The sequence below is a fragment of the Prionailurus viverrinus genome, chromosome B3 (genome assembly GCF_022837055.1).
Source record: "Prionailurus viverrinus isolate Anna chromosome B3, UM_Priviv_1.0, whole genome shotgun sequence".
In the NCBI taxonomy this organism is placed as follows: domain Eukaryota; kingdom Metazoa; phylum Chordata; class Mammalia; order Carnivora; family Felidae; genus Prionailurus; species Prionailurus viverrinus.
The window spans coordinates 68,944,355-68,968,697 of NC_062566.1; the positions used below are offsets into that span (position 1 = coordinate 68,944,355).

Sequence of the window (24,343 nt, forward strand, 5' to 3'; positions counted from 1 at the left end):
CTGTAGCTGTCACTATATAAGTCACACACATATTTTGTTAAATGTACTCATAAATGTTTCTTGGTTTTGATAGTCTTATAAATGGTATTTTTTATTTCTAGTTGTTCGTTATTAATGTATAAAAATGCAATTTATTTTTGTACATTGACCTTGTATGCAGCAACCTTGCCTAATTCACCTATCAGTTCCAGTAAAATTTTTTTATATATTCCTTAGAACCTTCTTTTTTCCCAGCTTTATTGACATATAATTGACATATAATATTGTGTAAGTTTACAATGTCATAATTTAATATATGTTTACATTGCAAAACAATTACCACAATAAGTTTAGTTAACATCCATCATCTCATACAAAAAAAAAAAAGAAAGAAAATGGTTTTTATCTTGTGAGAACTCCTAAGATCTACTCTTTTAACAACTTCCAAATACACCATACATCAGTGTTAACTATAGTCATCATGTTGTATATTACAACCCCAGTACTTATTTATCTTGTAACTGGAAGTTGTACCTTTTGACCATCTTCATCCAATTCCCCTACCTCCCCACCCCTGCCTCTGGTGACCACAAATCTGATCTCTTTTTCTATAAGTTTGTTTTTTGGGGGTTTTGATGTGTTTTTTTAATTCCACATAAAAATGAGATCATACAGTATTTGTCTTTCTCTGTCTGACTTATTTCACTTAGCATAATGCCCTCAAGATCCACCCATGTTGTCACACATGGCAGGATTTCCTTCTTTTTTGTGGTGAATAAGTTTCCACTGTATATTTATACCATAATTTTTTTTAATTTTTTAATGTTTATTTATTATTAAGAGAGAGACAGAGCATGAGCAGGGAGGAGCAGAGAAAGAGAGGGAGACACAGAATCTGAAACAGGCTCCAGGCTTCCAGCTGTCCACACAGAGCCTGACATAGGGACCAAACCCACGGACCCCAAGATCATGACCTGAGCCAAAGTTGGACGCTCAACCGACTGAGCCACCCAGGTGCCCTTATACCACTATTTCTTTATCCATGTATCCTTCCACAGATATCTGGGTTGTTTCCATATCTTGGCTATTATACCTAATGCTACTATGAACACGAAGGTGCAGATATGTCTTTGATGTAGTGTTTCTGTTTCCTTCAGATATATTCCCAAACATGGAAATGCTGGATTCTATGGTAGTTCTTAATTTTTTGAGGAACTTCCATACTATTTTCCATAGTGGTTGTACAAGACTATACAAGGATGCAAATACTGTGACAGATGGTTCATTTGGGGCCACCAAAGTATCAGTTTGGGTTTTTATTTCCCCAAGTGTCCTGTAGTTGTATATTTGTCATCACCTCTAACTGTATTTTTTAAAGTAACCTTTAAAACCTTATTTACAATAGTACCCAACATATGTGATTGATAGGGCATAACCCCTACTTATTACTAAATCTGGATTGTATTTTTTTCTTTTTGCCTATTTTTACCATTTCTGTACGGTGCATTCATAATCATCCCCAAATAACAGTGACTGAAATAATATCTGGCTACTGTATCTTTCCAAACTATGTTATTCAAAAAGCACTCTGTAATTTGAAAGAAGTTGTAAGCGTTCAACTGTAACCAACTTCCACCTTTCTGAGCAGAACTTTTTTTCCTTAGGGAGAGAATTTCACCTCATATAACTTTAGGAATGCTTTCAGCTTTAAGAAGCAAACACCCAAGCAACAGAGATTTAGAGTCTGGACAATAAAGACCTTTAATTATCTTATACAGCAGTCTAGATACAGGTGGTACCAAGCTTGGTACCTGAATGACATCACCAAGTATTCAGGGTTTTTCTCTCTTTCCATACCATCATCTTCAACACGTTAGTTTCTCATCTTTAGATTTGTCCCCTCATGGTCATCAGATGATCCGCACGCAACCCCACTTAAGGAAGGGAAAGGTGAAAGGTAGAGTCCCCTCTTGAAGCTTTGTCTTTTTATCTGGGAGGAAAATATTTCCTTCCTATAAGTTGCCTTCCCTCCATTTTTGTCAGACGCCAGACTATCCTCACATTTCACTTAATCTGCAATTACAATATTATCTAGCAATAAAAGTCGAACATCACTGGGCAGGAAAAATCTACGCCAAGCACAGCCAAGACTGTCTCGAAGCTATTTTTTAACTCTACAAATCAGAGGTGAATCGCGGATTTACGAGACGGAGGAAAAGAGCCCAAGCCCCAAAGTTTGCAGTCACTACCAGACCGCCTCTCCCGGGGCTCTTAATTTAAATCTTTCAAAGTCCTGAAAACACTGCACGATCTTGTTAAAAGGACCCTTAGCGTCTTCGTACCCACTTCAAATATGGCCGCCAGGTTTCAGTCCCATTTACCACCTGATCGTGGCAATAGCTCTGGCTTCAAGCCCATTTCCAAAAGGGCCTCTTCCCGCGAGGCTAAAGGTCTGAGTGCGCAGGCGCGAGCGCAAGGCTTCTTCCCGATAAAATGGCGATGGGATTGATGTGCGGACGCCGGGAGCTTCTTCGCCTATTACGGCCACAGCGTCAGGTAAGGATGCCCCAGGGCTGAGCGCCCGAATGCTACCCTGTCCCTGTGGCCCGAGCCCGAGACAGCTTGTGCCAGGGACAGCATGACCTGCCCACCAGGACCTGTCTCTCTTGACCTCGGCTCGCCTGAGGACGCGGGAGGGTTACGGCCCCGGCCGTGCGGCCTCAGCGGCCGCGTATAGTTAACTATTCACGGGTCCCGTTGTCACCCCTGCCACGGAAACCTTAGCCTCGACCTCTGTGCTCCCGGGTGGGTCTGTGGTAACTGAGAGCCAGGACTGAACAAGTTGCATGCCTTCGGGCCAGCCATCTGCGCGCGGAGAGTAGCAGTGCCCTCACCTGTGGTGGCGGGCTGCCTGCTTCGTGGCAAATGAGCATGATGAACGACATCTGCTCCGGTAAGAGGGCCCCATCCTCCTTTTACCCTCTCAGTTCCACAGCGTCGCAGGGCCCTCACATTGGCCCCGAAAACCGCTGACCGCGGGGCACCTCTTCCCAGCCGGCCGGTGCTGCGAGCGCCCGCACTATGTCCTCCTCGCGGCCCCTGGCCCACGGGGCCTCAGTACCTCTGTGATCTTGTTCTCAGAAGCCCAGGTAAGAGGCGATTAGTCCCTGCGACGTTAGGAGTGGGGTTTGTTGGTTGATTTGTTTCTATTTTGTTTTAACTACATGGAGAGGGAATGTGGCAAAGAGTTCTTGGCCACACTCCACACAGCTCCCCAAAATGGTAGTATCTCTGCCTGGGATAGATTTTCAAGTCAGTGGGGAAATGACTGACAGTACAGCAGGAGAGATTTAAGTGCTATACAAGGCATTGTTTGCCATAATGGTGGCAAGCTACTGATGGTTTAGATGTGATTCCAGGTGTGCGTGTGTATTAGAAAAGTTATAACTTGCAAATCAAGGACTTCATGGCTATTAATATTTCTGATGGTGAGACCAAGTAAATATTTTGGTCTTAAAAACTAAATTGTTTTAAGTAAAAATTTTGATAGTTTCAGTATCTGCAAAATCATGCCAGTGATGCTCAAATGACTGAAGTTTGGAAAACACTGATAGAAGAAATAACTTCCTAATAGGAAGAGAAGTCATGAAATCTTACTCTAAGTAACTTATCTTCCTGCCTAGAGGAGAAAGTAAAATGTCCTTTTTAAGCTTTGAATTCCATGTACACTGGAGACTAACCTGGGAGAATGAGAAATAGAAAGTCAATAGAACAACCTGATTTGATATTAGTTATTATTTTAGGGGACCTGTGATTTCTTATGTCCCCCCTACTGAGTATTACACATGGCTTCCTTTTGCACAGGTTCAGGCCCCTCCTGTCATTCCTGCAACTCCCCCACCCACAGCTATAACGGAGGTGGCTTCTGGAGAGACTGCAGATGTAATCCAAACTGCTGCAGAACAGAGCTTCGCTGAACTGGGGCTGGGGTCATACACCCCAGTGGGACTAATTCAGAACTTACTGGAATTTATGCATGTTAACCTGGGCCTACCTTGGTGGGGGGCCATTGCTGCATGTAAGGGGAATACATCCTGGTCAAGGGTAGAGGAAATGGGAACTTAGAAGTAGAACTTTAAAGATAGCAGTTCTATACGTGGATGGGAGGGATTACAGCTGACCCTTGAATAACCTGGGGGTTAGGGGTGCCAGCCCCACTCAACAGTTGAAAATCCATGTATAACTTTTCACTTCTCAAAACTTAACTGCTAAAAGCCAACTGTTAGAAGCCTTACTGATAGCATAAACAACTAATACATATTTTGTGTGTTATATGTATTCTATATTATATTCTTACAATAAAGTAAGGTAGAGAAAATACAGTGCTATAAAAAAAAAAAATCCCTGTATGAGGGGGCCCATGCGGTTCAAACCCCTGTTGTTCAAAGGTCAACTGTAGTTGCAGAAGTTTAGGGGTCAGAAAAGGAGATGACTCAGGTGACAGAGATTCTTGATACTTAGATACACTCTACTTATCTTTCCCTAACAGGTATTATCAAATCACTAGATCATCTGAGATTCAAGAAATGTGGATATTTGAATGTGAGCATGGGGTTAGATTAAGGAGACCTTGTTAACAGTGATGAAGCTGCCCTGGTTTAGGTGAATAGAAGGTCAGGCCAGGCACTTAAAACCCCCCAAAGTGGAAGATGCCCACATTGTTCCTCCTGTAGGCGAAGACTATAAATTCTGTTTCTTCCTACACCGTGCGCCAGAGATCATCCTGTCTCTTGTGTCTTTTTACTGCCCTATTCTGAAAATATAAACATGTTCAAACATACCATGTATTTCTTGAGGAAAAAGTCCCTCCATCCTTTGTTCTTTCTCCTTTCATAGCTGTTATTTTAAAAGACTATCCTGCATGCAGTGGACTTCTTTCCACTCTTTGACACTCAACAATCTGACTTATTAATAACACCTCATTTTAACTGTCTGTGACATCAGCTAAGCCCATATTTCTTTTCATATTCAGCCTTTCTGTGTTAGACTTTCTCCCCCAGTTTATTCTATTGGAGTGTAGTTGGTACACAATATTATGTTAGTTTCAGGTGTACAACATAGTGATTCAACATTTATACCTTATGAAGTAACCACGATGTCACCATATAAAGTTGTTAACAGTGTTATTAACTATATTCCCTGTGCTGTACATTGCATACCTATGTCTTCTTTATTTATAACTGGAAGTTTGTACCTTTGTTTTTTATTTATTTAAGCAATACCTGGCTCAGTCGGTATAGCATGCAGCTCTTGATCTCAGGGCTCAAACTCAACAACCCCGAGATCAAGAGTCGCATGCTCTACCAGCTGAGCCAACCTAGCACCCCTGGAAGTTTGTACCATTTAATTAATTAATTTACTTATTTTGAGAGCAAGTGGGGGGCGGGAGGGGGGAACACAAGCAAGCTCCTCGCTGTCAGCACAGAGCCTATTGTGGGGCTCAAACTCAGAAGCCATGAGATCATGACCTGAGGCAAATGCAAGATGCTTAGGGGCACCTGGGTGTCTCAGTCGGTTAAGTATCTGACTTCGGTTCAGGTCATGATCTGCTGGTTCATGGGTTTGAACCCTGCATCAGGCTTTCTGCTATCAGTGAGGAGCCCGCTTTGGATCCTCTGTCCCCCTCTCTTTTGCTTGTCCCCAACTTGTGCTCTGTCTCTCTCAAAATAAATAAATTTAAAAAAAAAAAAAAGATTTGGACACTTAACCGACTGAGCCACCCAGGTGCCCCAAGTTTGTGCCTTTTCACCTCCTATTCTACCCATCTCTGCCAACCCCCTCCCTTTTGACATCCAGATTGTTCTCTATATCTACGGTCTGTTTGGTTTTCTAGATTCCACTTATAAGTGAAATTATACTGTATTTGTCTTTCTCCTTCTGACTATACATAGCATAATACCCTGTAGGTCCATCCATGTCACAAATGGCAAGATCTCATTCTTTTTTATGGCTGCATAATATTCTGCTGTGTGTGTATACACTACACCTTTTTTAGCCATTCACCTATGAATGGACAGTTGCTTCCATATCTTAGCTCTTGTAGATAATGCTGCAATGAACTTAGGGGTGTATATATATTTTCGAAGTCTGTTTTCATTTTCTTTGGGTAAATCCCCAGCAGTGGGATGATTAGATCATATGGTATTTCTATTATTAGTTTTTTAAGGAACTGCCATGCTGTTTTCCACAGTGGCTGTACTATTTTACATTCTCACCAGCAGTGCACAATGAGTTTCTTTTCTCCACATCCTTATCAACACTTACTTCTTTTTTATTCTAGCCATTCTGACAGATGTTGAGGTGATAACTCATTTTGGCTCTGATTTGCATTTCCCTGATGATTAGTGATGTTTAGCATGTTTTCTTTTTTTTTTTTTTTTTATGTTTGTATATTTTATTTTTGAGAGGGGGGAGGGGCAGAGAGAGACTCCCAAGCAGGCTCTGCACTATCAGCACAGAGCACAATACAGGTCTCAAATTTATAAACCCATGAGATCATGACCTGAGCTGAAACCAAGTCAGCCACTTAATCAACTGAGCCACCTAGGCACCCCTCTGTCTCTTTTTTGTTGTTGTTTTTTTAATACTTATTTATTTTTGAGAGGGAGAGAGAAAAAGAGCAAGCAGGGGAAGGGCAGAGAGAGAGAGGGAGACAGAATCCCAAGCAGGCTCTGCGCTGTCAGGGTAGAGCCCGACAAGGGGCTCAAACTCACGAATCTTGATTTCATGACCTGAGCCGAAATCAAGAGTCAGATGCCTAACCCACTGAGCCACTCAGACACCCCTAGCACGTTTTCATTTGTCTGTTGGCCATCTGCATGTGTTTGTAGAAATGCCTATTCAGGGCCTCTACCCATTTTTTAATTGTACTGTTTTTTGGATATTGAGTTGTAGAAGTTCTTTATTTTGGATATTAACCCCTTATTGATTATATCATTTGCGAATATCTTCTCCCATTCAGTAGTTAACCTTTTTGGTTTGTTGATGGTTTCATTCACTGTGCAAAAACTTTTTGTTTTGGTGTAGTTTCAATAGTTTATTTTGCTTTTATTTCTCTTGCCTGGGAAGACATACCCAGAAAAATATTGCTAAAGCTGATGTCCAAAAATTTACTGCCTATATTTTCTTCTAGGAATTTTATGGCTTCTGGTCTCCCATTGAAGTCTTTAATCTAGTTTTGTTTATTTTTTATATGGTGTCGGAAAGTAATTCCAGTTTCATTCTTTTGCATGTGGCTGTCCAATTTTAACAACACCGTTTATTAAAGAGGCTGTCTTTTCTCCATTGTATATTTTTGCCACCTTTGTCAAAGATTAATTGACCATGTAAATGTAGGTTTATTTCTGGATTCTATTGTGTTCGCATTAGTTTATGTGTCTGTTTTTGTGCCAGTACCTACTGTTTTATAACGTTGTAATAGATCTTGAAATCTGGGATTGTGATACTTTCATTTTTGTTCTTATGATTGTTTTGGCTATTTAAGGTCTTATGTGGTTCCATACAAATTTTAGAATTCTTCTAGTTGTGTGAAAAATGTAATTGGTATTTTATTTGATAGGGATTGCATTGAATCTGTAGATTGCTTTGGGTGTATGGACATTTTAGCAGTTTTCTTCCAATCCATGAGCATGGTGTATCTTTTCAGTTATTTGTGTTGTCTTCAGTTTCTTTCATCAGTCTTCTACAGTTTTCAGACAGGTCTTTCACTTGCTTAGTTAAATTTATCCCTAGATATTTTATTCTTTTTGGTGCAGTTGTAAATGGAGTTGTTTCTTAATTTCTCTTTCTGCTACTTCATAATTAGTCTGTAGAAATGCAAGACATTTTTGTATGTTAATTTTGTATCTTGCAGCTTTATTTTCATTTATTAATTTTCATATATTACTTGTAATCATTTTTTTAGTGGAGTTCTAAGGTTTTTCTATGTATGTCATTTGAAAATAGTGACAGTTTTACTTCTTCCTTACTGATTTAGATGCCTTTTATTTCTTTTTTTTATCTGATTGCTGTGGCTAGAATGTCCAGTGCTGTGTTGAATACAAGTGGCAAGAGGGGACATACTTGGCATGTTCCTGATCTTAAAGCAAAAGTTCTTGGGGTGCCTGGGTGGCTCAGTTGGGGAAATATCTGACTCTTGATTTCGGCTCAGATCATAATCTCACATTTTGTGAGTTTGAGCCCTGCGTTGACAGCACAGAGCCTGCTTGGGATGCTCTGTCTCCCTCTCCTGCCCCTCCCCTACTCACTGGCTGTCTTTCATAAATGAGTAAATAAACTTTTTTTTTTTAATGTATTCTTGAATGCGATTCGGTAATATTTTGTTGAGGTTTTTTTGCATCTGCGTTCATCACAGATATCGGCCAGGTAGTTTTTTTTTGGTAGTGTCTTTGGTTTTGGTATCAGGGTAATACTGGCCTTATAGAATGAGTTTGGAACGCTTCCCTTCATCTTCAGTTTTTTGAATAGTTTAAGAAGGATAGGTTAAGAAGGATAAGATTAGCTCTTCTTTAAATGTTTGGTAAAATTCACCTATGAAGTTCTCTGGTCTTGGACTTTTGTTTTTTGGGAGTTTGATTGCCAGTTTCATTACTAGTAATCAGTCTGTTCAGATTTTCTGTTTCTTCCTGATTCAGTATTGGAAGATTGTATGTTTCTAGGAATTTATTTCTTCCAGGTTGTCCCATATAATGTTGGCATGTAATTATTTATAGTAATGTCTTACAATCCTTTGTGTTTCTGTGGTATTATTCTCTTTCTTTTTTATTTTTTTATTTTTTTAATTTACATCCAAATTAGTATATAGTGCAACAATGATTTCAGGAGTAGATTCCTTAATGCCCCTTACCCATTTAGCCCATTCCCGTCCCACAACCCCTTCAGTAGCCCCCTGTTTGTTCTTCATATTAAAGAGTCTCTTATGTTTTGTCCCCCTCCCTGTTTTTATATATTATTTTTGCTTCCCTTCCCTTATGTTCATCTGTTTTGTCTCTTAAAGTCCACATATGAATGGAGTCATATATTTGTCTTTCTCTAATTTCACTCAGCATGATACCCTCTAGTTCCATCCACGTAGTTGCAAATGGCAAGGTTTCATTCTTTTTCATTGCCAAGTAATACTCCAGGGTGTGTGTGTGTGTGTGTGTGTGTATAGTATTATTCTCTTTCATTTCTGATTTTATTTATTTAGATCCTCTTTGTGATGAGTCCGGCTAAAGGTTTATTAATTTGGTTTATCTTTTCAAGGAACCAATTCTTGATTTCACTGATCTTTTTTTTTTTTTTAATTTTTTTTTTAATGTTTTATTTATATTTGAGAAAGAAACAGAGCATGAGTGGGGAAGGGGCAGAGAGAGACAGAGACAGAATCTGAAGCAGGCTTCAGGCTCTGAGCTGTCAGCACAGAGCCCAGTGTGGGGCTTGAACTCATGAACCACGAGATCATGACCTGAGCCGAAGTCAGACGCTTAACCGACTGAGCCACCCAGGCGCCCCTCACTGATCTTTTCTGTCATTTTTATTCAGTCTCCATTTCATTTATTTCTGCTCTGATCTTTATTATTTCCTTCCTTCTACTAATTTTGGTCTCTTTTTTTCTGGTTCACTTAGGTGTAAGGTTAGATCATATGAAATTTTTCTTTTTTCTTGTATCGCTGTAAGTTTCCCTCTTAGAACTACTTTTGCTTCTAAAGATATTTGTTCCAAAGATTTTGAACCATTATGTTTTCATTTTCACTAATCTCAAGGTATTTTTCATATCCTCTTTGATTTCATTGGTTGTTCAGTAGCATGTTTTAGCCCCCACGTGTTTGTGGGGGTTTTGGGGTTTAGTTTCATACTCTTGTGGTCAGAAAAGATGATCTCAATCTTTTTAAAGTTCTTCACACAGAGGGTGTCCCAGCAGGACAGCTGAAGCTAAAGTGGATTTAGGCTGGGGGAGGGAAGGTGTTTTGGGGAGTTCCACACAGGGAGCACCCTGGCAGGATGGGTGGAGGCAAAGCAAGCATGTGCTGGGAGGTCCCAGAGCACTCTGCACCAGGGATGCCCTAGGAAGTCCTCTGAAGCTGAAGTGTTGCAGGTCTGGGATGTTTCAGGCTACTTTGTGCCTATGGCACCTTGGCCAGACAACTGGAATTATAGTAAGCACTAACTAGCATGTGCCACACAAGGGCTGCTTTGGTGGGATGGCTTGGACTGTTATGGGCTAAGATCTTGGGGCTCACTGAAGAGGTAGGCTGGCTAGGGTACTCAGACCTGGCTCCTGTCCATGCGATCAAGGTGGAAGGGGAACATAAATTGTGGCACTCGCAAGCCCCACTGACCTGAAGAGAGTTCCAGCAGCTGCCCTGTCATTTGGCGGAGTTCTACAACTGGAACCTTTTTAAACCACAGCTTTTATTTTTTCTGTAACCTAGTTTATCCAGGGTTGGTATGGGTTAGTGTCCTGGGGCTCGTGCGGCAGCAGGCCAGCTATGGCACCTAGACCCTGCCTCCCATCAGTGCTATCAAGGTGGAAGGACAATGTAAACTCTGACATTCTCCAGCCCCTCAGTGCTAGAGAGAGTTCCAGCAGCTCTCCACTGTTTGGCAGGGTTCTAAAACCAGTTGCTTTGTAATTTAGTTGCTGATTGATTAATCGATTGTAATTTACCCCCAGTGTAGGGCTCAAACTCACCACCCTGAGATCAAGAGTCTCATGCTCTATTGACTGAGCCAGCCAGTTGCTCTTTCATACTGCTGCTTTTTTTGTGTGCCCAGGGTAGAAGAAACTGCTTGTGATCCCTCAATGCAGTCCCTCCCCACTGCGGTTCACAGTGCTGGGGCGTGGAGGTTCCCTTCATTAGTGTGTGTCCATCTCTCTTGCCTTTCTCTATGTGATCTATCTTCCATTGTGCAGAAGCTGTTCAGTCAGCCCTCAGTTCTTCAGGAGGAATTGCTTTGTAAATAGGTGTAGATTTGGTGTGTCCATGTAGGAGGTGAGTTCAGTGTCTTCCTACATTGCCACCTTAGACAGGAAGCCCGGTAGTATGGACATTTTAATAGTATTAATTCAGTCCATAAACACAGTATATCTTTCCATTATTTGTATTGCCTTCAGTTTCTATAATCAGTGTCTTATAGTTTTCAGAGTACCATTGTTTCACCTCCTTGGTTAAATTTGTTCCTCAGTATTAATTTTGTATCCTGCAGATTTACTGAATTCATTTATTCTGATCATTTTTTGATAAAGTCTTTAGAGTTTTCTGTATATAGTAATGTGTCATCTGCAAATACTAATGGTTTTGCTTCTTTTCCAGTTTGGATGGCTTTTATTTCTTTTTCTCATCTATTGCTGTGGTAGGACTTCCAGTACAGGTATAACTTACTTTATTGCACTTTGTGGATAATGCATTTTTTACATATTGAAGGTTTGTGGCAACCCTGCATCTTGCAAGTCTTATCAGTGCCATTTTTACAACAGCATTTGCTCATTTCCTGTCTCTGTGTCACATTTTGGTAATTCTCACAATACTTAAAACTTTTTTATTATATTTGTTACAGTGTTTTGTGATGCTACCATTGTAATTGGTTTTTTTTAATTTTTTTTTTTAACGTTTATTTATTTTTGAGACAGAGACAGAGCATGAACGGGGGAGGGGCAGAGAGAGAGGGAGACACAGAATCGGAAGCAGGCTCCAGGCTCTGAGCCATCAGCCCAGAGCCCGACGCAGGGTTCAAACTCACGGACCGCGAGATCATGACCTGAGCTGAAGTCGGACGCTTAACCGACTGAGCCACGCAGGCGCCCCACCATTGTAATTGTTTTGGAGTGTCACAAACTGTACCCATATATGACAGAGAATGTAATCAATAAATGTGTGTGGTCTGACTGTTCTACCAACCAGCCGTTCCCCCATCTCTCTCCCTTTCTTCAGGCCTTCCCAGGGCACAACAATATTGAAATTAGGCCTGAAATTAGGGTTAATAACCCTACCGTGACCTCTCATTGTTCAAGTGAAAGGAATAGTCACATGTCTCACCATAAAAGCTAGAAATGATTAAATTTAGTGAGGAAGGCAAAAGTCATCACACTAACCAACAGATTCTCAACATGGATGAGAAGCCTTATATTGGAAGAAGATGTCATCTAGGACTTTCACAGCTAGAGGGAAGTCAATGTCTATCTTCAAAGGACAGGCAGACTCTTGTTAGGAACTAATACAACTGATGGCTTTAAGTTGAGCTGTCCTTGTTAGTATAGTGGTGAGTATCCCCACCTGTCATGTAGGAGACCTGGTTCGATTTCCCAACCGGGAGGCAAGACACCCTTTGGTGGCTGGGTGGCTCAGTCAGTTAGGCTTCCGACTTGGGCTCAGGTGATGATCTCATGGTTTGAGCCCTGCGTCAGCTCTGTGCTGACAGCTTGGAGGCTGGAGCCTGCTTCAGATTCTGTGTCCTCCCTCTCTCTCTGCCCCTCCCCCACTCACACTCTTTTCTCTTTTTTTTTTTTTTTCATTATGTATATTTTTAAATCTTTTATTTATTTTTGAGAGAGAGAGAGTCCAAGCTGGGGAGGAGCAGAGACAGAGACACAGAATCCGAAGCAGGCTCCAAGCTCTGAGCTGTCGGCACAGAGCCTGACGCATGGCTGGAACTCACAGACCATGAGATCATGACCTGAGCCCAAGTCGGATGCTAAACCAACTGAGCCACCCAGGCGCCCCTCTCTCTTTTTCAAAAATAAACATTTAAAAAATTGTTTTAATCCTTTTAAGTTGAAGCCAGTGCTCATTTCCCATTTTGAAAATTGCAAGGCCCTGAAGAATTATGCTAAATCTACCCTGCCTGTGCTCTATAAATAGAACAACAAAGCCTGGGTGACAGCACATCAGTTTACAACATGGACTGAATATTTTAAGCCTACCATTAAGACCTAGTCCTTAGGAAAAAAAGATGCGTTTCAAAATATTGCTCATTGACAATGGACTTGGTCACCTAAGAGCTCTGATGGAGGTATACAAGACTGATGTTATCATGCCTGCTAATGCAACGTCCATTCTGCAGCCCATGGATTAAGGAGTAATTTTAAGTCATAATTTTTAAGAAATACATTTTGTAAGGCTAAAGCTTCCATAGATTGTGGTTCCTCTGATAGATCTGGGCAAAGTAAATTGATAACCTTTTGGAAAGGATTCACCATCCTAGATGCCATAAAAAACATTCACGATTCATGAGAAAAGGTCAAAATACCAACATTAATAAAAGTATGATATAAGTTCCAATTCCAGTCCTCATGGATGACTTTGAGGGGGTCAAGACTTCAATGGAGGAAGTAACTGCAGATAAGATAGAAATAGCAAGAAAACTAAAAGGGAGCCTCAAGATGTGACTGAATTGCTGCAGTCACATGATAAAACTTGAATAGATAAGGAGTTGCTTCTTATGAAGAGCAAAGAAAGTGGTTTCTTGAGATGGATTTATTCCTGGTGCAGATACTATTAAGACTGTTAAATGATAAAGGATTTGGAATATTACACAGACTTAGGTGATAAAGCAGTAGCAGGGATTGACTCCAATTTTGAAAGTTCTAATGTGGATAAAATGCTATCAAACAGCATTGCGTTCTACAGAGAAATTCATAAAAGGAAGAGTCAATTGGTGCAGCAGACCTCACTGCCGTCTTCTTAAAGAAATTGCCACGGCCACCTCCAGCTTTCAGCAACCACCTGGTCAGCAGCCATCCATCAGTATCAAGGCAAGACCCTCCAGGAGCCAAAAGATAACTTGCTGAAAGCTCAGATGATAGCATTTTTTAGCAATAAAGTACCTTTTTTTTTTTTAATGTTTATGTATTTTTTTTTCAACGTTTATTTATTTTTGGGACAGAGAGAGACAGAGCATGAACAGGGGAGGGGCAGAGAGAGAGGGAGATACAGAATCGGAAGCAGGCTCCAGGCTCTGAGCCATCAGCCCAGAGCCTGACGCGGGGCTCGAACTCACGGACCGCGAGATCGTGACCTGGCTGAAGTCGGACGCTTAACCGACTGCGCCACCCAGGCGCCCCTAATGTTTATGTATTTTTAAGAGCAAGAGAGTGCAAGTGGGAGAGGGGCAGAGAGAAGTGGGGGAAAGAGGATCCAAAGTGGGCTCTGCACTGACAGCAGTGAGCCCGACATGGGGCTCAAACTCACAAACCATGAGCTCATGACCTGAACTGAAGTTGGATGCTTAACCAACTAAGCCACTCAGGTGCCCCAATAAAGTACTTTTAAGGTATGTATATTATTTTTTTAGACATAATACTTTTGCACTTAATAAACTACAGCATAGTATAAACATAACTTTTATATGCACTGAGAAACGAGTAAATGCATTTGACTCTATTGTGATAACCACTTTACTGGTAGTCTAGAACCAAAACTGCAACATCTCCAAGGTGCACCTCATGTTGTTAAAAGCAATGAGAATGGGCATCCTTGTCTTGTTCCTGATCTTAGAGGAAAAGCTTTCGGCTTTTCACTATTCAGTATGTTAGCTGAGGATTTGTCATAGATGACCTTTATCATGTTGAGATATATTCCCTCTATACCTACTTTTTTGAGACTTTTTTAAAACATTTAAAAAAAATTTTTTTAATGTTTATTTGTTTTTGAGACAGCATGAGTGAAAGAGGGGTAGAGAGAGAGAGAGGGAGACAGAATCTGAAGCAGGCTCCAGGCTCTGAGCTGTTAGCACAGAGCCTGACATAAGGCTCAAACTCATGAGCCATGAGATCATGACCTGAGCCAAACAAAGTCGGATGCTTAACCAACTGAGCAACCCAGGTGCCCCAGGAGTTTTTAATCATAAATGGATTTTGAAATTATCATCAAATGCCTATTCTGTATCTTTTGAGATGATTTTTATTCTTTTTGTTAATGTGTGTCAACATCGATGGGTTTGCATATATTTAACCATCCTTGCATTCCTGGAATAAATCTCACTTGATCATAGTGTGTGATCCTTTTAATGTATTGTTGCATTTGGTTTGCTAATATTTTGTTGAGGATTTTTACATATATGTTCATCGAGGATATTGACCTGCAGCTTTCTTTTTTTTTTTTTTTTGTGATGTCTTTGGTATCAGGGTAATACTGGCCTTATAGAATGAGTTTGAAAGCTTTTTTCTTCCTCTTCAGTTTTTTGGAATAGTTTGAGAAAGATCGGTATAAACTCTTCTTTAATGTTTGGTAGAATTCACCTGTGAAACTGTCTGATCTGGGGACTTTTGTTTGTTGGTAATTTGATTCACAATTCAATTTCATTACTAGTAATCAGTCTGTCCAGAGTTTCTATTCTTGATTTAGTCTCAGAAGATTGTATGTTTCTTCTGGGTTGTCCCATTTGTTGGCATATATTTTTTATAATAGCGTTATAATCCTTTGTGTTTATGTGGTATGGGTTGTTCTGTTTTATTTCTGATTTTATTTGGGCCCTCTCTTTTTTTTTTCCTTGATGAGTCTGGCTAAAGTTTATCAATTTTGTTTTATCTTTTTTTTTCTTTTTTTAATGTGTATTTATTTTTAAGAGAGAGGGAGAGTGAGTGCAAGCGAGGGAGGGGCAGAGGGGGAGACACAGAATCTGAATCAGGCTCCAGGCTCAGCTGTCAGCACAGAAACTGGAGTGGGGCTCGAACTCACAAATCACGAGATCATGACCTGAGCCAAAGTTGGGCGTTTAACCAACTGAGCCACCCAGGCGCCCCGATTTTGTTTCTCTTTTTAAAAGACCACCTCTTGGGGCACCTGGGTGGCTCAATCGGTTGAGCATCTGATGTCAGCTCAGGTCATGATGCGCGGTTTGTGAGTTCTAGCCCTGCATCGGGCTCTGTGCTGACAGCTCAGAGCCTGGAGCCTGCTTTGGATCCTGTGTCCCCCTCTCTCTCTGCCCTCCCCCGCTCATGCTTTGTCTCTCAAAAATAAAAATAAAATATTAAAAAAAAAAAAGACCATCCCTTAGATTTGTTGATCTTCTGTATTGCTTTTTTAATCTATTTCATTTGTTTCTGCTGTAATCTTTATTATTTCCTTCCCTCTACTAATTCTGGGCTTTGTTCTTTTTTTTTTTTCTTTTAATGTTTATTTATTTTTGAGAGATAAAGACACAGAGCATGAGCAGGAGAGGGACAGAGAGAGATGGGAAACACAGAATCCAAAACAGGCTTCAGGCTCTGAGCTGTCAACACAGAGCCTGACACAGGGCTTGAACTCACAAACTGCAAGACCATGACCTGTGCTGAAGTCACACACTTAAGCAATTGAGCTATGCAGGCGCCCATGGGCTTTGTTCTTTTTCTAGTTCATTTAGCTGTAAGGTTAGATTGTTTTAGATTTTTCTTGTTTCCTAAGGTAAGTCTTTACTATCTAAGCTGCCCTTTTTCAACTGCTTTTGCTGCATCTTATAGATTTTGGACTATTGTGTTTCCATCTTCATTTATCTCAAGGTCCTCCTTGACCCACTGGTTGTTTAGTAGCATGTAGTTTAGCCTCCACATGTTTGGCTTTTCCATTTTTCCTCTTGTAATTGATTTTTAGTGTCATACAATTGTTGTTAGAAAAGATGCTTGATATGATTTTAGTTTTCAGTTCATTAAGACTTGGTTTGTGGCTTAACATATATCCTGGAGGATGTCCCATGTGCAGTTGAAAGAATGTGTGTTCTGCTGTCTGGGGACTGTTGTGTTGTTGTTTTAATATTTTTTTAAGGTTTATTATTTATTTTTAGTAATCTCTACACCCAACATGAGGTTCAAACTCAAGATCAAGAGTTAATGCTCTTTTTTTTTTTTTTGCCATTCTTTTTTTTTTCTTAATTTTTATTTATTTTTTTAATTTACCCCCAAGTTAGTTAGCATATAGTGCAACAGTGATTTCAGGAGTAGATTCCATAATGCCCCTTACCCATTTAGCCCATCCACCCTCCCATAACCCCTCCAGTAACCCTGTCTGTTCTCCATGTTTAAGAGTCTCATGTTTTTGTCCCCCCCCATTTTTATATTATTTTTGCTTCCTTTCCCTTATGTTCATCTGTTTTGTATCTTAAAGTCCTCATGAGTGAAGTCATATATTTGTCTTTCTCTAATTTCGCTTAGCATAATACCCTCTCGTTCCATCCACGTAGTTGCAAATGGCAAGATTTCATTCTTTTTGATTGCCAATACTCCATTGTGTGTGTATGTGTGTGTGTGTGTGTGTGCGCGCGCACATGCACACACACACACACAACCACATCTTCTTTATCCATTCCTTCATCAATGGACATTTGTGCCCTTTCCATACGTTGGCTATTGTTGAAAGTGCTGCTATAAACATTGGGATGCATGTGCCCCTTCGAAACAATACACCTGTATCCCTTGGATAAATACCTAGTAGTGCAATTGCTGGGTCGTAGGGTAGTTCTATTTTTAATTTTTTGTGGAACCTCCATACTGTTTTCCAGAGTGGCTGCACCAGCTTGCATTCCCAAGGAGTCACATGCTTTTCTGATTGAGCCAGCCAGGTACCCCTGTATTCTGCTGTTTCGGAATGGAATGCTTTGTATATATCTATTAAGTCTCTGGTCTTATGTGTTGTTTAAAGCAACTGTTTCCTTATGGATTTTCTGTCTGGACAGTCTATCCATTGATGTAAAAGGGATGTTAAAGTCCCCTACCTTTATTGTATAAGTGTCAATTTCTTCCTTTTTGTCTGTTAACATTTCCGTTACATATTTAGCTGCCCCTGTGTTGGGTGCATAAATATTTCCAAGTGTTATATTCTCTTTGGATTGATCCTTTTATCATTATGTAATGCCCTTTTTTGTCACTCGGTTTTGTCTGATACAAGTATTGCTACCCCAATTTTCTTTTCATCTCCATGGAATATCTTTTTCTCAGTCTGTCTTCTTAGGAATCACATGTGAGTCTCTTACAGGCAGCATATAGACGAGTCTTGTTTTTTTAATCCATTCAGCCACCTGTGTCTTGATTGGAACATGTAGTTCATTTACCCTCAAGGTAATTACTGAAAGATATACTTTTTATCATTTTTTTAAGTAATCTCTACACCCAATGTGGGGCTCAAATTCACAGCCCCCTAAAAATCAGGAGTCACGTGCTCTACCAACTGAGCCTGCCAGGTGCCCTTACTTCTTACCATTTTTTTTTATTTCTGCTTGTTTTTGTAGTTCTTCTCTGTTCCTATCTTTCTCTTCCCTTGTAATTTGGTGACTTTCCTTAGTGTCATGTTTGTATACCTTTCTCTTTATTTTTGTGTGTATATTATAGGTATTTGCTGTGTGGTTACCATGAGGTTCATATGTAACATTGTATGTATATAACAGTCTATTTTAAGTTGATGGTTGCTTTAAGTTCAAGTGCATTCTAAAAGCACTACATTTTTAGTCCCCCTTCTCACATTTTGTAGGTTTTGGTTTTTGTGTTTGGGTTTTTTGGAGTTTATTTTGATGTCTGTTTTGTTTTGTTTTTAAGCTTTAAAAGCTTTTATTCAGAAAGCCTATGAAATAATTATGTGATACTTTGAATGGGTAGGTGGTACAAAAAATGACTTGAAAATTCCTACATTGTTTTTGACATATCTTAGAATTTAACATTTTGTGTATCTCTTGACTAATTATTGTAGGTCTAGGTGATTTTATTACTTTTGTCTTTTAACCTTCATACTAAAGTCTGTAGTCAGTTATCTGCTCCCTTTATTATATGTTTACCTTTGCCAGTGAGACTTTTTTCATAATTTTCTTATTTCTAATTATAGCCTTTTCTGTTTTGAGAATTCTGTTTAATATTTCTTATAAGGCTAGTTGGTGTTGATGAATTCTTTAGCTTTTGCTTCTCTGGGAAACTCCTTATCTCTCCCTCAATCTGAATGATAACTTTGCTGGGTAGGCTATTCTCAGTTGTAAGTTTTTCCTTTTGGCACTTTGAATATATTGTGCTCCTTCTGGCTTGTAAAGTTTTTGCTGAAAAATCAACTAATAGTCTTATGGGGGCTCTTTTTTTTTTTTTTTTTTTTTAATTTTTTTTTTTCAACATTTATTTTTGGGACAGAGAGAGACAAAGCATGAACGGGGGAGGGGCAGAGAGAGAGGGAGACACAGAATCGGAAACAGGCCCCAGGCTCTGAGCCATCAGCCCAGAGCCTGACGCGGGGCTCGAACTCACGGACCGCGAGATCGTGACCTGGCTGAAGTCGGACGCTTAACCGACTGCGCCACCCAGGCGCCCCCTATGGGGGCTCTTTTGTATGTAGTTGTTTTCCTCTTGCTGCTTTTAAGATTCTTTAACTGTTGGAATTTTTATTAATTAGTCTTAGTGTGCATCTTTTTGGGTTCATCTTTTTTTGGGATTGTCTCTGCTTTCTGGAGTTGGATGTCTGTTTCCTTTAACAGGTTAGGGAATTTTTCACCCATTATCTCTTCAAACAGGTTTTCTGTCCCTTTCTCTCTTTCTTCTGAGATCCCTATGATGCCAATGTTAGTACAGTTGATATCCCTGAGGTTCCTTAAATCATCCTCAGTATTTTTCTTTTTTCTTTTTGCTGTTCCCATTGGGTGATTTCCACTATCTTCTAGATATCCGATTCATTCTTCTGCATCACCTAATCTGCTATTGATTCCCTCTAATGTACTTTTTATTTTAGTTATTGTATTCAGCTCTCATTGGCCCCTATTTTATAGTTTCTGTTGAAATTCTGTTCATCCCTTCTTCTTTGGAGTTCAGTGAGTATGTTTATGACTTAGACCCTTGTATCTGGTAGATTGCTTATCTCTTCTTTGTTTAGTTCTTTTTCTGAGGTTTTGTCTTGTTCTTTTGTTTAGAACATACTTTTCTGGCTCTTCGTTTTGCCTAAACTCTCTGTGTTTATATTAGTTAGATCACTTCTGTCTCCTGGTTGTGAAGGAATGAGTTTTTGCAGAAGGTGTCCTGTGAGGTCCAGTAGTGCAAACTCCCCGGTCACCTGAGCCAGGTGCCCTAGAGGTTCCTTGTGTGAGTGGTGTGTACCCTTCTCCTGTGGCTGGGTCTCTGTTGGTGCAGACTCAATGGTTTGCAGAGCTGTCCCCTGACACAGCTGTCTACAAGGCTCAGCCACAGCTTCTTCAGGTGTGCTGGTAAGTAGAGCTGCCCCCCATCCTGTCTGAGAGGCCCAGCTACTACTACTGTTGGGTGGGCTGGTGTGAGGGTTTGGCCCCAGCATAGCTGGCTACCAAGCCCAGCTGTTGCAGGTGCTCTAGCAGGCAGGGCAGGGACCTCTTGGTGGGGGTGGCTCTGGTGCAGACTGAGGCCACCTGCTGGGTGGGAGGGGGAGGGCAGGGAGCCACTTAAGAGGGGCTCCTGGCCAGTGCATGAGTTGCGCTGAGCAAGCTGGTGCTAGCACAGTAGATGGAGAATGTCAGAAATGGTGCCCACCAGCTCTTCCATCCCCAGAGAATGTTCTAACAGATCCCTGCCCTGCCAGCACATGCCCTAAAATTAGTCTGTGGATCTCTTCCATGTGTAGCCCATTTTTCTAACTGCTGCCTCTGCACTGAACCTTCAGCAAGTGAGATTGTGCTGTACCCTTTAAAAGCAGAGTCTGGGGGCGCCTGGGTGGCTGAGTCAGTTAAGCGACCGACTTCAGCTCAGGTCATGATCTCACAGTCCGTGGGTTCGAGCCCTGCGTCAGGCTCTGTGCTGACAGCTCAGAGCCTGGAGCCTGCTTCAAATTCTGTGTCTCCCTCTCTCTCTGCCCCTCCCCTGCTCACGCTCGTCTCTGTCTCAAAAATAAATAAACATTAAGGAAAAAAATTTTTGTTAAATAAAAAATAAAAGCAGAGTCTGTTTCCTATTGCACTCCTGCTCTCCAGACATAAGCCTTGCTGGTTATCAAAACCAGATGTTGTACGGGGCTTGTCTTCCCAGTGCAGGTCCCCCAGTCCTGGGAAACTAATATGGGGCTTGGACTCCTCATTTCACAGGGAGAGCCTTTATGGTTATGAAGTCCCTCCCACTCGTGGTTCCGGACTAGACCATGTCTCTGCCTCCTATCCAGCTCAGAATGGCTTTTTCTTTATATCCTTAGTTGTATAAGATCTGTTCTGCTACTCTGAAGTTCTTTCTCAGAGACAGTTATATATGTAGTTACAGATTTTGGTATATCCTTGAGAGAATGTAAGCTCACGATCTTTCCTCCTCCTCCTCCATTTTGACCTCTTGGGACCAAGGTCCTGTATTAGACACTTTAGACCTTGAAATCTATCCCATGGCTTTTGTGATCATCTTTCCTGATTTTCTTCCAGTCTTTCTGACCACATTTTTCCATTTCCATTGCCCTTGCCCAGTTCTCAGTCTCCTCCTTCAGGGCTAGTATTCTCGGTTTCATCCTTAGCTTCCCTTCTCTTTCCACTCCACATCAGCCATCATAATGTTGATAAAGCCTAAGCCCATATCCCCCCAACTACCACTACCACCACCCTCTTTTTTCAGCCCAGACCCTCTTGCTTGTCTACAGATAAAGTATTTGTTGGAATTATCAAGAAATAGGAAATATAAGAAAAGAAATAGGAGCTAAAGCAGTAGGCCACCAAATTACTTCCTACCTTAGGGATTTCTAAGATAGTGGTTTTCAAACTTTATTCCTGGGAGCCCCAGAGTTCTATAATGGTGCCTCTGAGGAAAGAAAAAGCCAGAGCTTGAACAGTTCTGTAGCCAGACTGCCCCCTCATCCAGAGCAGCTCAATTTTATCTGTTACGTGTATTGGGGCTACACCTAAGAGTTGGGGGTGGGGGGTTCCATTGATAATAGAAGAGTTTGGAAACCACTGATCTAGAGAAGTATCTTCTGTCACCTTCCTTTTGTTCAAGGAAATAAACAGTATTCCTGGCCATTTGCTTACAGAAGTTAATGCTAGACATTGTGATATCAAAGCAGAAGACTAAGCCTTGAAGGAACTAAGTCACCCCTGCCCTTTGTTTTGGGCTCCTCCAGCAAGAGTCGCAGTGTTGAAAAGACTGGAATAAGAAAGAGTCTTTCAGTGAGGACCTAAAGACCTTCAGCCTTCTAGCTGCAGAACTGCTTTAATTTCACTTCAGTCCTAGTGTATGTTTTCCAGGTACAGTCCTTGCCCGATGCCTGGTGTTTCCTCTCATCGTGAAGGGCCAACGAGAAGCAGCCAAGATCCACAACCACTTGCCAGAGATCCAGAAGTTTTCCACTCGAATCAGAGAGGCCAAGTTGGCAGGAGACCATGCTGAGTGTGAGTCAACTGCAGAATGCACGTAGGAGCGGACCACATTTGCACTTTGCTGACATTCTGCTGAGGGAAGGGAATGACCAAAATCGGGAGTTACTAGAGGTGGGCAAGTTGTAAAGATGTACCTGCTCCTTGGGCCTAATGTTTGCAGTGACTAGCAAGGGTCAGGTAGAAATTTCATGGGCCAGATAGTAAGGATAGTGACCTCCACTGATGTAACTGTTAGCCCAACCATTAATTTCCCCTTGTTCACAGTTTACAAGGCCTCCTCGGAAATGACATTTTACCAGAAAAAGCATGATATTAAACTCTTTAGACCTCTTATTCTACCTCTGACTCAGGTAAGCAAAAACATTTTCCTTCTGATTTTATCCCATACCAGTCAGATAGCCTCCTCTGTGTTTCCCATGCCTTAGACCCCGAAAAAGCAGTGGTGGTGATACAGTTTTCAGTAATGGAGTAATGAGAATGTCTCCTTTGCTAAAGGGTCCTGACACTGTTTATCCTTTGTACTAGGCCCCAATCTTCATCTCCTTCTTCATTGCCTTGAGAGAAATGGCCAACCTTCCTGTGCCCAGCCTGCAGACAGGTGGCCTCCTATGGTTCCAGGATCTCACACTGTCTGACCCCACCTACATATTACCACTGGTAGTAACTGCTACAATGTGGGGTGTCCTTGAGGTAAGCCCAGGCTGGCCAAGTGCCAGGTCTGCAAAGTGGGGAGTAGGGGTAAAGTAGTTATGCAGAATGGTCATTCTTTGCCCCTTGGAGAAGTAGAATTGATGGGTTGAAATCTGTGCCAGATTCTTTAAAATTGATGTGCATTTGCTCCTTTTTTATTTTTTTGGCAGTTAGGCGCTGAGACTGGTGTACAAAGTTCTGATCTTCAGTGGATGAGAAATATAATCAGAGTGATGCCCCTAGCAGTCTTGCCCGTAACTATCCATTTCCCCACGGTAGGTAATGGCTTAGGAACTGGCTCCAAGCCCTTCCACCTAGCCTTGCCATCTCCCATTGAGCTAGTAACAGATGACAGTTTCTGAGTATTGTCTCTTTCTTTTCATCCAGGCTGTGTTCATGTATTGGCTCTCCTCCAATGTGTTTTCCCTGGGCCAGGTGTCTTGCCTCCGGATTCCAGCCGTACGGACTATACTTAAAATCCCCCAGCGTGTGGTGCATGACTCTGACAAATTACTTCCACAGGAAGGCTTCTTAAAAAGCTTCAAAAAAGGTAAGGGTGTGCCCTCAGTATAACAGGATTGGGGGAAACTAGTCAAAAAATGGGTAGAGGCCCAACTGCCTTCCTCTTTACACAGGGTGGAAGAACGCTGAACTGGCTCATCAGCTACAAGAGCGCGAACGACGCATGCAGAATCACTTAGAGCTAGCAGCCAGGGGTAAATAGCCCTTTCAGGCTAAATTCTGTGATTTGTTTCTTCCTTTCCTTTGTTCATTGAGATTTGTTTTCTTTTGCCCTAGGTCCCTTACGACAGACCTTCACCCACAACCCTCTGCTACAGCCTGGAAAGAATCAGCCTCCCAGCACCCCAAGTAGCAGCAGTGCCAACCCAAAGTCAAAGCAGCCCTGGCGTGACACACTCAGCTGAATTCCATCTCTGCTCACACTGGTAGGAACTCTCTCTTCAAAGGCTCAGCCTCAGAACAAGATTTGACGCTGAGTCATTGCCTCAGGCCTTAGAAACTCTGAGGTGTTGTACAGATCTTCATTGTAAAAGTGGATTCCACTACAGACTCTTACCCCTAAGTGTAAAAGAGCCGAGTGATCTTGCCATCCACAGAATTAGTAAACCTCTGTACTCCATGCTGTTTTCTGACACTTATTAAACAGGGAAATGAACTGAAGGATAGACTGATTGGTAATTGCTCCTGCCCATGCTCTTAGGAAGTGCCTCAGTGTTGTCAACTGGCATTATGATCTTAAACTCCTACCTCATACATGGATTTTTCCATCCATTTATTTATCTTGGATCCTATAAAATATTCAAGTAGATGTGCTCAATTTCTTAGTGATCAGTACGAAGGACAGGAGTTGATATCAACC

The 24,343-nt window shown here is 41.3% G+C and overlaps 2 protein-coding genes across 3 annotated transcripts in view; one reads left to right on the plus strand and one right to left on the minus strand.

Moving 5' to 3' along the window:
- The first annotated feature begins 2,416 nt into the window (after positions 1-2,416).
- Positions 2,417-24,144, plus strand: OXA1L (OXA1L mitochondrial inner membrane protein). Its single transcript, XM_047864390.1, has 10 exons — positions 2,417-2,535; positions 2,967-3,128; positions 3,844-4,057; positions 22,141-22,284; positions 22,537-22,622; positions 22,798-22,962; positions 23,133-23,237; positions 23,350-23,512; positions 23,598-23,678; positions 23,761-24,144. The coding sequence occupies exons 1-10, from the start codon at positions 2,473-2,475 to the stop codon at positions 23,886-23,888; spliced, it is 1,311 nt and encodes a 436-aa protein (XP_047720346.1). The 5' UTR covers positions 2,417-2,472; the 3' UTR covers positions 23,889-24,144.
- Positions 22,211-24,343, minus strand: part of SLC7A7 (solute carrier family 7 member 7) — a 36,487-nt gene continuing 34,354 nt past the window's right edge. The window contains exon 11 of one of the 2 annotated variants that reach the window (XR_007153343.1): positions 22,211-22,344. The gene's annotated coding sequence lies outside the window, so the exon portion shown is untranslated. The remainder of the gene's footprint in view (positions 22,345-24,343) is intronic. The other variant, XR_007153342.1, reaches the window with a different exon arrangement.

Excerpts from the sequence above, each read along its gene's own strand:
- OXA1L (XM_047864390.1), top strand. The coding sequence starts at position 2,473 with ATGGCGATGGGATTGATGTGCGGACGCCGGGAGCTTCTTCGCCTATTA. Across the intron at positions 3,129-3,843 it reads TCTTGTTCTCAGAAGCCCAG|GTTCAGGCCCCTCCTGTCAT; the intron begins GTAAGAGGCGAT and ends CCTTTTGCACAG. Across the intron at positions 23,238-23,349 it reads TAACTATCCATTTCCCCACG|GCTGTGTTCATGTATTGGCT; the intron begins GTAGGTAATGGC and ends CTTTTCATCCAG.